The following is a 12990-nucleotide window of genomic DNA, read 5'->3' as shown; positions in this document are numbered from 1 at the left end:
GGCCGCCTGGCAGGTAGGCAATGCCGTCTTGTGCCACGCACGGCTGCTCGACGGCGCGGCCTACCTCCCAGGCGCTCTAGGAGGTCCTGACTTGAGAGGCTGTCGTTGCAGGCCGCCTGGCAGGTAGGCAATGCCGTCTTGTGCCACGCACGGCTGCTCGACGGCGCGGCCTACCTCCCAGGCGCTCTAGGAGGTCCTGACTTGAGAGGCTGTCGTTGCAGGCCGCCTGGCAGGTAGGCAATGCCGTCTTGTGCGACGCACGGCTGCTCGACGGCGCGGCCTACCTCCCAGGCGCTCTAGGAGGTCCTGACTTGAGAGGCTGTCGTTCCAGGCCGCCTCAGGCGTGGATACGGGGGGGATGGTCCCCCTAGATAGCCGCCCGAAAGGTAGTCAAAAAGTGCTACTTTGCCCCCTGGATCCGCCACTGAGCATACTTGCCCCTGAGCAGGTATGCAATGCCGCCGTGTTGCCGCCGTGTGCAACGCACGGCTTGCCTGAACCACCCGGACGGCGTTATAGTCGTTCCCCAGCGCCTGGCTGCTAGACCACCCGTCGAGGCGCTCGGGCCCTGGACGCAGAAGGCCGGCCGGCCGGCGGCCAAACACGGGAGGCCTTTGACGGGGACCTCGCGAGGACAAACACATTGACGTTAACGACAATGTCCATACGAGTCGCCTTTGAGACGCCATGTAAATGTCGCGGGGCGTTAGCGACTGCACCGCCACCTGGACGTGACCCCGGCGCGGCCCCCCGCCCTTGCCCCCGCCCTTGCCCCCGCCCTTGCCCCCGCCGCCCTGACCAGCCAGGCCAGAGAAAGTTATTGCCAAGGACGGCGGGTGACATCGTCCAGACGGCCGGGCCGCCGGGCCCAGCCGTATCTTCGGATTGACAGTCTGGCTGGAGCCTCCACGAGCCTCCAGGTGCCTCCAGGGTCGATACACTGCGAGCGGTTACATGCCCATCACGTCGCGGCCGCTGGAAGAAGCGCTGGAAGCCACTGGAAGCTATGGAAGAAATCGAAAGCGAGCACTCACTGTCAGACGACAAAGACATGTTGCTTTCCATCACCTTATCGCCCTTCTCCTCCTGTTTTACCACAACTTTACTCTTCAAACAGTGAAGAAAAACCACTTTAACACCTCCCTCACAGTTGACCTACCCAACGGCAAAGGTGCTCACGCTACTAAAAGATAACAACACTTTGGACGAGACTTTTTTTTCGCACTTCTCCGAGCATTGACTTTGCCGACACTCGCCAAACTCCCCCGCGCAACGCGCCGGGCGGGGCGGATCGGGGAGATGCATCGCCGTGGGAAGCGAGGCGCCAATGGCTTTCTTGGCGGGAACCCGGCGAGCTCGCTGGCGAGCGGTCCGGTCCGCCCAATGAAACGCGGCAGCGACAAAGCGCCGTGCCTTCCAGTGCCTTCGCCGTGCGTGCGATCCGCTCCCAGCGACTCGATTCCGACTGGCACTTCGTCGCTCTGTCTCTCTCGCACCCGTGCGGGATGCACCATGGAGTGTGCGAGTGCGACAGAGCGACACGATGTTCGGAATCAGCCCACAGCCTTTCACCGGCTGGATCAGTTTTGGTACCGACCGGATCAGTACCCACGGGGTGCCTCCGTTTCGGTTTCGGTGGCTCAACTCTTTTGACTAGTTCATAACAGAGCGATAAATAAGGCGGCTCAGGACCGCGCGCCAAAATTTCCGCCGCGTCACGGTCCGGCCGCCACGCCCTGCCCTGCCTCGCCCCGCCCCGCCCCGCCTCGCCTCGACCTGCCCCGCCCCGCCCCGCCTCGCCTCGACCTGCCCCGCCACGCCCCGCCGCTGCAGCTCGCCTTGGGCCAGGTCAAGAGAAGGAGCGATTCGTGGCCAAACACGCGAGGCTTCCCTTTTGGGGGGATTCCGGCCGAAACACACACTGCAACGGGTCGGGAGCACTTCTTATTGTGTTTTTTTACAAAGTTCGTTAGAATACATTTTAGGTCCACGGAAGCGATAATTTTGAAGAGCTCTCCAAGTGTCTTGCGAAGAAATATCCTACTTTTCGAAGAAAATGGCGCAATCATAGAACGGACTTTCTCTTCGTATTGCAAAGTATCTTACAATGAAAACCCTCAAAATATTCGTAATATTGAGAAATTTTTCTTGGTGTTGTCATAGCTCACATGTCACTGTAAGACATTTAAAGTGACATCAAAATTTTGTTATTTTGACTCTTGCACCTTCGTCGCTTGCCCCGCAAAATTTTGTAATTGTTCAACTGTTCAATTGTTCGGTATTTACATTCCTTTAGGTAGACGCTCTCCTATTCCCTTATTTCTCAAATGAATGTATTCTGCTTGCAGTGGCGTGAGGGTCGGCGAGGATTCCCCCGTGTCATTATGAATAATAGGGGATCCTGTTGCCAAAACGCCGCGGCCGGCCACGCTAGGCCACGCGTGCGGCGAGCAGCACGGCGGACCAGCCCGCGGGAGGGAAGGCTCCGTCTGTCCCAACGGCCTGCAACACGGGGGCGGGGTGGGGGCGGGGTGGGGGCGGGGGGCGCGGCCAGCGTCCCGAGCGCCACATTCCGAACGCGGCGTTTTGTCTCTCTCGCACCCCCACGCGACACCGCGAGAGTGCGAGAGAGACAGAGCGAAGGGCGTGCCGCGGCGTGCCGAGTGGGTCGTCGGGGCGCCATCAGCCTCGCTGCCCCGCTCTGGCCTGCAGCGGTGCAATGCGGTGATCGACTGGCCCTGTTCGTGTCAACAAACCAACACGGCTTCGCCGGCGAAGGAGTGTTTTGGGGCGGGGCGCCGGCGCGGACTCCAAGCCGGTCCGCCCGGGTCCAAGACACGCCAGGGGCCGGAGCCGCGGCCAAGCCGGCCCGGGCAACCTTGAAATTTGGAAGAAATAACAAGAAGGTGCGAAGGAGGATAAACATATAACGCAATATAAGGCGTCGTAAGTAGGCCTATGTCGACTGTTGCAAGAACAGGTAGAACAGCAACGCGGCGAACAAGGCAGGGCCGGCGGGGAAGGGGGAGGGGGAGGGGGCTCCTGCCGGAACATGCCGGCCGGGCCGCGCTGGGGCCGCACGCCCGGCTCCCGCGCACCGCGCTGCGCTGCGCTCCGCTCGCCGGGAATCGAACGCCGAACCCCAACGGACTCATTCGGGCAGCGGCTCGTCACCTTGTCTCTCGAACCCCGCGGGACGTCCCATGAGTGCGAGAGAGACCGAGCGACTCTGCGGAAGCAGCCGGCAGGGAAGTCCCGGCCTCGAGGACCGATATTTCGGCCGCCGATGATGGCAATTCGAGCACCGGGCAGGTCTCCTTGCGTGCCGCAGGGACACGCCAGCACGCGCCCAATCACGCTGCACGCTGCCCGCCAACGCCGCCAAGAACGAAGAGAAGAACACGTATGCGCCGCCCCGCCCCGCCCCACCCCGCCCCGCCCCGCCCCGCCGCGTTTCGTCACAAAGAGTAAAGTTCCAGAAAGGCGCGTCAGGTGGCGGCGTTTCCTCGGGCAGCGCAGCCAGCGTGCCGTACCGAGGAGACCGCGGAGCCGCGGAGCAGAGAGCAGCTCTCGGGGGACGGCGCACTGGCTGCGGCAGCGTGCGCGGCACGGCACGGCACGGCACGGCACGGCACGGCACGGCACGGCACTGCACTGCACTCGCGGGGCGTGAGGCGTAGAGACCTAGAGACTGACGGAGAAGCGCGGGCGCCGTCGCGCGCTGGCGGCCATTTTGTCTGGCCCGGCCCAGAGGGGAGCGGGGAGGGGACAGGGAGCGGAGCGGAGAGCGGTGCGGTAAGGTGGGGCCAGGCGGAGCGCAGCAGACAGACCGAACAGTTTTTCGGCCACAGCTCGAAAACCGTTCAAGTTAGAGTGGTACAGTAAGCGAGCCGATTGTAGCTTGTACAGAGACCTACAATTGGCTCGCTTACTATACCCGTCTATCTACAACGGTTTGGAAGCTGTGGCCGAAAAACCTTCTCCAGCCGTTAAGTGCGTGCGCCGCCATTTTGTCTGGATTATGAGACAGCTCTCCGGCCGCGCGCGGGGAGTATGAGAAATTGTTGGTGCGCTTATCGGCGCCCGCGCTTCTCCGTCAGTCTCTAGGTCTCTAGTGAGGCGGAATCGGTCTGCGGCGCGCGGCGGCGCGTGCGTCTCGTCACGTCAAGCCGCGCGGGCAGTGGCAGGCAGCAGGCAGCCGCAGGCAGCCTCGCCTCCTGGAACTCTGGAACCAGCTCTGGAAAAAGGTTGCACGCTGTTGATTCATGCTGGGCTGTGGCCTGCAGACTGATTCAGAGGGTCGTTTTCGTCGCTCTCGCTCCTATACGGCACGCCCCATCAGTGCGAGAGAGACGGAGTGACTCTCGGGATCGGGCTGCCGAGCGAAGCCAGTTCGATGGCGCGATCGACACCCCAAGGAGCAACAGCAGGCCTCGTCCAGCTCCGTCCAGCTTCGTCCAGCTTCGTCCACCTTCGTCCAGCTTCGTCCACCTTCGTCCCTCGTGTCGAGCGAAACATTGCCGCAAAACGGCAGCGGGCTGGGTGCAAAGTCCAGGCCGGTGAGGGACTGGTCCAGGAGCGGGTCCTTCATCGGCAGGGAGAGGGGAGCGTTGCACCGCGCTGCAGTCGCGGACCCCGGCTGGCCGGCTGGCCGGCTGGCCCCGAACCGCGCGCCGGCCAGGACCGCCTGGACCGCCGGGACGGCGGAGACGGGAGACGCACGCGCGGCAAGGTCGCGCGGTCGCCGCGCCGCGCCGCTCCACCCTGGGGGCAGCCTGGCCCAGCCTGGCCGCCGGCCACCACCAACTGCATTCCGCAGAATCCGCTTGCCGAAGTGATCACCGCCTTGCCTTCTCTTTACCGTCAGAGACTTTGCCGCTTTGCCGTCACCGTATGACGTCAGCCTGCGTCACCGACACCCGCCGCCGCGACGGGGGCCTCGGGGCCCCGGGGACCTCGGCATCACTCGGCATCACGTTGACCCATTTGGGCGGCCGTGACGCCGCGCCGTCGCGGAGCTGCGACGCACCGCGCACCGCGCACTGCGCACCGCCGCGTCCAAACAAGTCACTTGGAGCATTTGGCGTGGTTGACCCCCGGGGCCACCGGGCTGATGCCGAACGGTGCTTTCGGTTCCCTGTCTCTCTCGGACCTCGGCGGACAGCACCGGGAGTGCGGGAGAGACAGCGACGCAAGCGCTGTAGCGTGTAACCAAGCGGTGCCCCCACACGTCGCCTCCTCCTGCACAAACACTCTCCGAGAGAGAATGGAATGGACACGCCGTTTGTCGTCCCACGGGTTGCCTAAGCACGCCGCCTCTGGCGCCTCTGGCTGCCTCCCAGACTGTCGGGCACCTCGTTGAACGCATTCGCACCTGCCGGCGGTCGCGCGGTCGCCGCCACTGTTTACAAACAGGCGGCCGACGGCGACACGGCGAGCTCCCCGTCGTGGGCCGGCCGCGGCCGCGCAGCCGCGCCGCAGCATCACCAATCTAGTCGGGCAACTTTCTACGTGGAGGCTACTCCACTGAAAACGTCCGCCACCGCCGCGACCGGTATGTTTTACCGAGGTTTATCACGAGATCATAAGTGGATGTCCACAAGAAAAGTAATAGTCTTCGCCTTCCTCATTAGCCGTCTTGCATCACCGGATTGTTAAAGGTGCCATCCATCCATCGGCGAGGCCACGGGGCTACGGGGCCGCGTCGCGGCGGCGTGGTGGCGGCACGGCGGCAGCACCCAGGCGACGAGAGCCCATAATGTAGTATGTAACGTGAGTAACTTGAGCACGGCTCCTTGCGCAACGCACCGCTCCATGTCACAGGCAGGAAGGAAGCGTGAGTGGAGTCGATGCTCGACCCTGCGGCCCTGCGAGCACCACCGCGAGCACCGCGGAGCACTGCGCCATGCCGCCATGCCGGGGCGCGGGGCGGACCCTGCCAGGCGCGTTATCAAGCGCCAACTGTGCCCCCCCCCCCCCCCCAATCCTCCGGCCCGGCGGGAACCCTTGGCAACTTCCAGCTGGCTGGTGGACTCCACCTGCTTCGAAAAAGTAAAAGTGATCGGAAAGTTTGCATTTCAACTCCCGCCTCGCTTCGAAGAACTGCTCAACGAACGGGGAATCGCTCTCAAATGCCTGTGGTCAACCAGAATCCCCCGTGTGTGTTTGTGTGTAGAGGCCTGATGATGATGATGATTATTATTATTCGGCTTGATGTGCAGTGACATTGTCGAACGCAATCTGCGTGACCACGCGACGCACCACAGCGACGAAGTGTAGGTAAAAGAAACCAAAGAAACGCAATGAAGACAGAAAACAGAACTGGGATGCGCTGTCCGATGGGAGGCCTGCCCTCCGGGCGCTGAGTCGAATGGGATGCCTTCCAGCCGGGCGCGAGGCGAGGCGCGAGGAGGGACTGTGAAGGTACAACCAACCCACAGCGGCACGATGGAGGCCCAATTCACTTGCCAGTTAAAATATGCCCACTGTTCGTCGTGAAGAACGACTACCTCATTTCATTCGCACAAATTATGAGTGATGTTTTCCTTCATCCTTCTGTTTCTGTTTAGCCTTGCCCGTTGTTTGAGACATTTGTATTCGTCCTTCTCGCCTCTAGTTATGGGACTGTAAGCCAGAATTAATTATGACCCCGCCTCCCTGCTCGTCTCGTCCTCGTCGAAAAGTCTCGGAGAAACGAAACGCGGAAACGCAGGAAACGGCGGATGCTAGTGAATTCTCGGGCATTCCCTTTCTCCGCACCACCACACTCTCATATCTGGGTTCGCGTCGATTTCTCATATCAAGGTCTTCACCACGACACGACGAGGCGAGGAGAGCGAGACGACGACAAACGCGGGTTGTGATGTGAATCTGGTCAACTTTAGCCTTAACACCTGATGTAAGTCTTGAGTGACATTTTAAATTGAATCCAGTTTCGAATGATGGATTACTTTGTTTTTCTTTTAACACAAGAATATCTACGACTTTCTCTGATAGTCGTTTCTTAAGAAGTTCTCAAAACTTTGTTTCACTGTTTCAGTTTAAGAAAAAGTTTTTGACGTTCATGGAATTTATTAATGAGGTCTTTCAAATATCATTTATTCAAAAAAGAAACGGTTGTTACCTTTGTTTTATGGTATTGTAACCCTGCGGTCTAAATGTCTCGATGTCCGGCCAAAGTTGAGGTTATAGGTGTCCTTATAACTCATCGAAATGTTTCACTTCTTTCTTCTGTTTCCAGATTTTACAGCAAAATTACTATTCACAATGGAATCCTCATCACGTCTTTTAGTATTTTTGGGACTCTCGTTTACGGGGCTTACTGCAGCTGCTGTCTATCTTCTTCTGCGCAAAGTAATATTAACGTTTTATATCGTGATGTGGTAGACACTGGAATGTCCTGAATGTTTGTTAGTAACAAGATTGCTTTCTTTTTTATTCAGGATGAAGAAACAGGAGTGGAGGGTGGTTTAAGGACCTCGCAGAGAACTGTTATAAAAGTTCAAGTTCCTAATGAGTGTATTGGGACTGTTATTGGACGGGGTGGCTGCAATGTTAAAGCTATCCAAGAGAAAACAGGAGCTCGTATAAACTGCAGTGATGAACGTAAGAGCATCCATAACTCATTTTTGTGGTTCTATGTAGAATTTCTATTTCACTTTGGTATTTTCTACTTTTAAATCTCTTTGCAGAGGGGAATGACAAGTTTCGAGTGGTTATTATCCAGGGAACAAGAGATGCTGCTCAGCTGGCAGAGTCCATGATCCATGAAATCGTAACCAATCAACCTTTAATAATATCTCATGAAATGCTTGTACCTAGTGTAAGTTTCACAGTTTTAGAGCTGTTGGTGAAATTTTATCTTTATCGTCATGTTTGCTTTGTCCACACTGTTTATAAAATAATACAACTTTCTCTCTTTCATGTTTTTAGAGAGCTTGTGGACGAATAATTGGTAGAGGTGGTGAAACAATAAGGGGCATGACTCGTGTCTCAGGTGCCAAAATATTGGTGGATAGCACTGGTCAGAATGAACGATGTTAGTATACTAAATTTTACTCTGTCCTTCTTAGCATATCTTTGAAGTGAGGAACTGAACTGTTCTGTTTTTCTTTTGTTCTGGCAGCTGAGACAAGAATAGTTCTGAAAGGCACTTCTGAACAAATCAATTATGCCAAATCGCTTATTGAAGAAAAAGTTGCTGAGGAGGAAGACATGCGCCGCAGATTTGAAACAAGTTTTTCTAATAGATCACCAAGAAGAGAACCTAAAGATAATTACAACTATTTAGTGGCCCCTCCTGATGAGCAGGTTTGCTATTTCAATATTCTCATTTTAATGGTGAAATGTAGTGTAGCAGTCAAAAATATTTATACTTTTCTCAAACTTTTATTTCTGTCCAAAGTTTGCGTTGCAGTATATCTCTTAAACCTCTATCAGACAGAATTCTCATGTTTCAATTTGTTCATTTTTCAGGATTCACAGCCAACAGCATTCAAAAGAGCTACATTTGATTCAAGTCGCTCTGATGGCTTTTTTGATGTATTTGTATCTGCTGCAGTTGACCCACACCAGTTTTGGGTTCAGGTATGCTTTGTGATGATGTTTTCAGTGGTGAAGTTCATTGAAGCAAAATACTATCTTGTCTTACTTTCTTTCTTTGTAATAGTCTGTCAGTCCCAGGGGTGTAGAGTTGGATCAACTTGTTGATAAAATGACTGAGTATTATGGTAACCCTGAAAATCTGGAGATGCACACTCTCAAGGAGGTTGGTACTGTTTTAAAAAAAATGTTAAATGTTTCTGTTTGTTGGTTCTTGGTCCAAGGACTTACCAAAATTACCTTCTCTTTCTATAGATCAGAGTTGGGCAAATTGTTGCTGCACCCTTTGAGCATGATGACAAATGGTATAGAGCAGAAATAGTATCAATTGAAGAAGATGAATACGATCCAACTGAATCAAAAGTGACTCTTTATTATGGAGACTATGGAGATGAATGTGTAGTTAAACGCAAGCAGCTGTTTGACTTGCGCACTGATTTCTTAGGTCTCTATTTTCAAGCCATTGAGTGTGCTCTGGCCCATGTCAAGCCAATGTATGTATTTTATTTTCATATCTGCTAGTGGTAATATTTTAAAGTTTGCTTCTTATAAGTCAGAACATATTTTTCATTATGTTTTATTTTCAGTGGTGATAAATGGTCTACTGAAGCTGCAGATCTGTTTGAAGAATTAGCTGATGTAGCTCTTTGGCAAAAGAAGGTTGCCCATGTTGTGACTTATCGAGAAAGCGTCCACAAAAGAGGTCAGCGTGCTGGTAGCCCAGTGCCAGTCATCGAACTCCATGACAAGGTATGCAAAAATCTCTGCATTTATACAATCATTCTTTCAGATTTTTACCTTAAATGATTTTCATTGTGTGGTCTTTATCTGTTTAAAGAACATAAATATTGGAGAGGAGCTTGTGAAGAAGGGCTTTGCGGTCTGGGAAAGTCCATCTCCTAATGAAACCTCTGATGAAAGCAACACATCTAAACCAAACCTTATTGCTTCCTCCCAGAATGCTTCATCCTCTCAAAGACCTCAGTCGCTCAACAAAACTGTGAACAATGTTAAGCAGAGCCCCATTGTGAAAAGTCCTGATCCTCTCAAAATGTCACCATCAGAAGTGTTTGGCCCAGAGGCATCTACTTCGAATGCAAAGAGTAGCAGTTCAGACTCTTCTTCATTTTTAAAACAAGAAAGAGGCAAGAAAGCAGCTGGTGGTTTTAGACCAAAAACCCTTGAACCCTTGAAAGATTCAAAGAAGACTCAAAAGAATAGTGATCCTGTGCAAGTTGTATTTCTTCCAGAGGATTATAGTGATGACGAATCTGATGATGGTTTCACTTTAGGTTAAATTCACACTCAAGTCAACGCATGCATTTATTTATCTTGTGTCATGTACAGTGATTCCTATCATTCAATAACTGTTAGTTAAGGATTGCTGTAAGTGCAATCATGCATACATCTCATTATCTTTTGTTTCCAAGCAATTGTTATTGGGTTTGTGAACAAAATGTTTATCATATTTATTGACAGAGGACATAGTTACAGTTGCAATACCATTGAAGCGTGCTCAGAAATTTTAAATCAAAAAGTACTAGTTTTGTTTTTTATTGCATCAAGTTAACATACAATTTTGTTGTGAGTGCCAAATTATGTCTTGCCATTATGCCATAAATGACATGTAAACTTCTATTGTTAAAGAAATTTAGATGGAGGGAATCTCATAGGAGTTTTATTTTATTAATCTTAGGTAATATCTGTGATTTCTGCCTTTTTTTTTTTTTTTGGCAGTAGTAGAGCAGTAAATTAATTTCTTGCTTGGAGTATAAGCATAATTGCTTGATCGCACTGTTGTGAAGTAGAGATGTCTTCTGCCTTTCTGTCAACATTTGTATTATATAACATTAAAGTTAGGTTTCTTTTTTAGTTACAGGTATCAAATGTTCCATGCATACACTGTAATGATAACTTAGGACTACTGCTGAATCAGTTCGTGTCCAGAGAAAGATCTTTCATATACTATAGGTATTTTAAATGAATTGGGTGCTACCAGAATGCATTATTTTTCTACCATAACATTCTACTGTTAGTCTGAGAGTGAAATATAACTGTTTTCTGTTACTTTTGTGTTCTCGTGTGTGTCCCATGCTTTCCTCGAGTTCTAGATGGATTTGAAAAGAGGCGAGCAGTGTCTTTCTGAGGGACGGTGGTTTTCGTCTGGCGGCCGTTGCGACACACTGGTTCCGCAAGGCTTGGCACGGTGGCAAGGCGGCCGTTCATTTTTATACAAGCCACATTATCAAGATGAAGCATACGGCGCACACCTCGCTAGGCCCTCGCCACCTCCCCGACCGGCCTAGAGACCGGCCCGGCCGAGGGCCCGGCTGCCCAGGGATGGCCATGGCGGACGCGTCCGGACCGTCCGGACGTGGCAGGGAGCCGCTGCTGCTGCTTCTTCTTCTTCTTCTTCGTCTTCGTCTTTGATAAGAGGGTCGACGGCCGTGCGCCATGCCGTGCGATCAGCCGGCCCGCCTTTTGCGTCCAAAGTCGCAATATCCGCGGCACGGCACCTCTGGGCCGAAGCCCGAAGCACTGGACGGGCCAGGCCACGCCGCCCTCGCCGCCCTCGCCGCCCTCGCCGCCCTCGCCGCCCTCGCCGCCCTCGCCGCCCTCGCCGCCGTGTCCGTCCGCCAAGCTCTCCAACTCTCGACGGCGACGCTCCCCAGCCTTCCGGAGCCTGCCGCTCGCGGGGGCCAAGTCCTGCCGCCACCGGAGCACCCGCTTCTTCACAAAGTGCTCACAAAGAGACAGCTGGCGTCCAGCACACCGCGTGACGCGGCGCGGCACGGCACGGCACGTGTGCCTCCCGTGTCCGCACTATCAGGGCAGGCCGCGGTTTGCTTTGTCGTCGTGGGAAGCAGAGGCTGCCTCAAGCCGAGCGGATCAATGTTTGGAGAAAGATACACAGCCTGGTTCGTGCCCCGGCTGCTCCGGCCCCGGACGTGGCCGTTCTCGAGGGGGGCGGCGATTCGCTGGCAGGACCGATGCCGCATTCACTGAAGGGGTGGGTAGTCTGAAATGGGCCCTCTGCCGTAGATCGCCCCCTCCCCTTTCGCCCGTCCTGCGCCGTGCCGCGCCGTGCCGTGCCGTTCTAGCGCTGAACCGCGATGAACGTTCCCTCTGTTTGCACTTGTCGCGCCCGCCAACTCCTAGAAGATGGCGCCGCGCCTCGCCCGTGTGTGGCAAGTGCTCGGTAATTTTTGCAAACATTCCCCGGCCCGGCCGGGCCTGCCGGGCCCCAGTGGCGTGCCACTTATTTGAACAGGGGCGCGTATCTCGCACAATGGCGCATTTCAAGCGGCGAAGCAGCGAAGCAGCGCGGCTTGTTATCCTGATAACTAACCAGTCGGTTCGTTCAACCCGCCGAGGCCCGTTGGCCCGGCGCGGCGCGTGGAGCGTGTAGTCGCTCTGGCCGCCCTAGACACCCTAGAGCAGGTGACGGGGATGCGATGCGCACTTCTATCCTGGCGGGCTGACGTCAACGCGATCCGCGTGATGCGCCCAGAGCGCGCACTTCCGCACAGCATGTCGTCGCTCTGTCTCGCTCGCACCCACGCGGTGCGGGGCAGTGCGGGGCGCCCGCTAGCAGACAGCGACGATGTGCGGAATCGGTCAGGACGAACGCGCCCCTATCTGCCTTGCCTCGCGTTTATCTCTGGCGCAGAAGCAGGCCGTTTGATTGAATGTCATTTGAATGTTGTCTCGCCGCTGTCGCCGCCCTCCAAGTAGTGCGGCGAGTCGAGGCACGTCCGCACAGTGTGTCGGAGAGGCGGCCTTCCCCGGACTTGACGCTCCATGAGTGCAAGAGGGGCAGAGTGACGAAAACGACTGGCGGGGTTTCCGGGCGCGGCGTGCGCTGTGCTGCCTACCGCCAGGGCTGAGCCAGGCGGAGTCTCCGAGTCTCTCCCCCTCACTTGGCACATAGGCCCGAGGATGTAACCGCCATTCCGTCGTAATGGCCGAGGCGGCGACGCGATGCTCGCCCGACTGACCCGTCCTCGGCCGGGCCGAGGGCCGGGCCTCCAAGTACCTGTTCCTTGTTCCTGCGCCAGTACAAGCATCTGGTCAAGTACCCGGCCACGCAGGTACCAGGCACCAGTCAGGCGGGCAAGCCGCGCCGTGCCCCACTATGCGCCGCGCGGGTCGTCCAGGGTCGCCCAGGGTCGGCCTGGGCGCCGGGTCCGACCCATTGCTCCGACCTGACGAGTCGGGTCGCCTCCGCCACTCTCCTCATGGAGTCGCCATGCCTCGGAGTGGTGAGGTGGAGTAGAGCCCCCCTCCGGTCCCCTCCCCCTCTGGTCTGAGGTTGGAGGTAACGACCCGGAGGGAGTCGCTCTGGAGGTCGATGCCCCTTTGCCTGTGTGCCTCCTGGTGCCCCTGCCT

General features: G+C 55.3%; 1 protein-coding gene across 1 annotated transcript; it reads left to right on the top strand.

Annotated features, from left to right (window-relative positions):
* Positions 1–6767: 6767 nt before the first annotated feature.
* Positions 6768–10668, top strand: LOC117654065 (tudor and KH domain-containing protein homolog). Its single transcript, XM_034400209.1, has 11 exons — positions 6768–6898; positions 7241–7353; positions 7443–7605; positions 7692–7822; positions 7933–8038; positions 8126–8310; positions 8476–8586; positions 8669–8767; positions 8857–9095; positions 9189–9351; positions 9440–10668. The coding sequence occupies exons 2-11, from the start codon at positions 7267–7269 to the stop codon at positions 9896–9898; spliced, it is 1743 nt and encodes a 580-aa protein (XP_034256100.1). The 5' UTR covers positions 6768–6898; positions 7241–7266; the 3' UTR covers positions 9899–10668.
* The last annotated feature ends 2322 nt before the right edge of the window (positions 10669–12990 follow it).

This window comes from Thrips palmi, unplaced genomic scaffold (assembly GCF_012932325.1).
Source record: "Thrips palmi isolate BJ-2018 unplaced genomic scaffold, TpBJ-2018v1 HiC_scaffold_10, whole genome shotgun sequence".
In the NCBI taxonomy this organism is placed as follows: Eukaryota; Metazoa; Arthropoda; class Insecta; order Thysanoptera; family Thripidae; genus Thrips; species Thrips palmi.
The sequence above is the reverse complement of the archived record's forward strand: the minus strand, read 5'-3'. Positions and strand labels throughout refer to the sequence as shown.

Coding starts and splice junctions, on each gene's coding strand:
- LOC117654065 (XM_034400209.1), top strand. CDS start 7,267: ATGGAATCCTCATCACGTCTTTTAGTATTTTTGGGACTCTCGTTTACG. Junction 8,587..8,668: donor CACACCAGTTTTGGGTTCAG/GTATGCTTTGTG, acceptor TCTTTGTAATAG/TCTGTCAGTCCCAGGGGTGT. Junction 9,096..9,188: donor CTGGCCCATGTCAAGCCAAT/GTATGTATTTTA, acceptor TTTTATTTTCAG/TGGTGATAAATGGTCTACTG.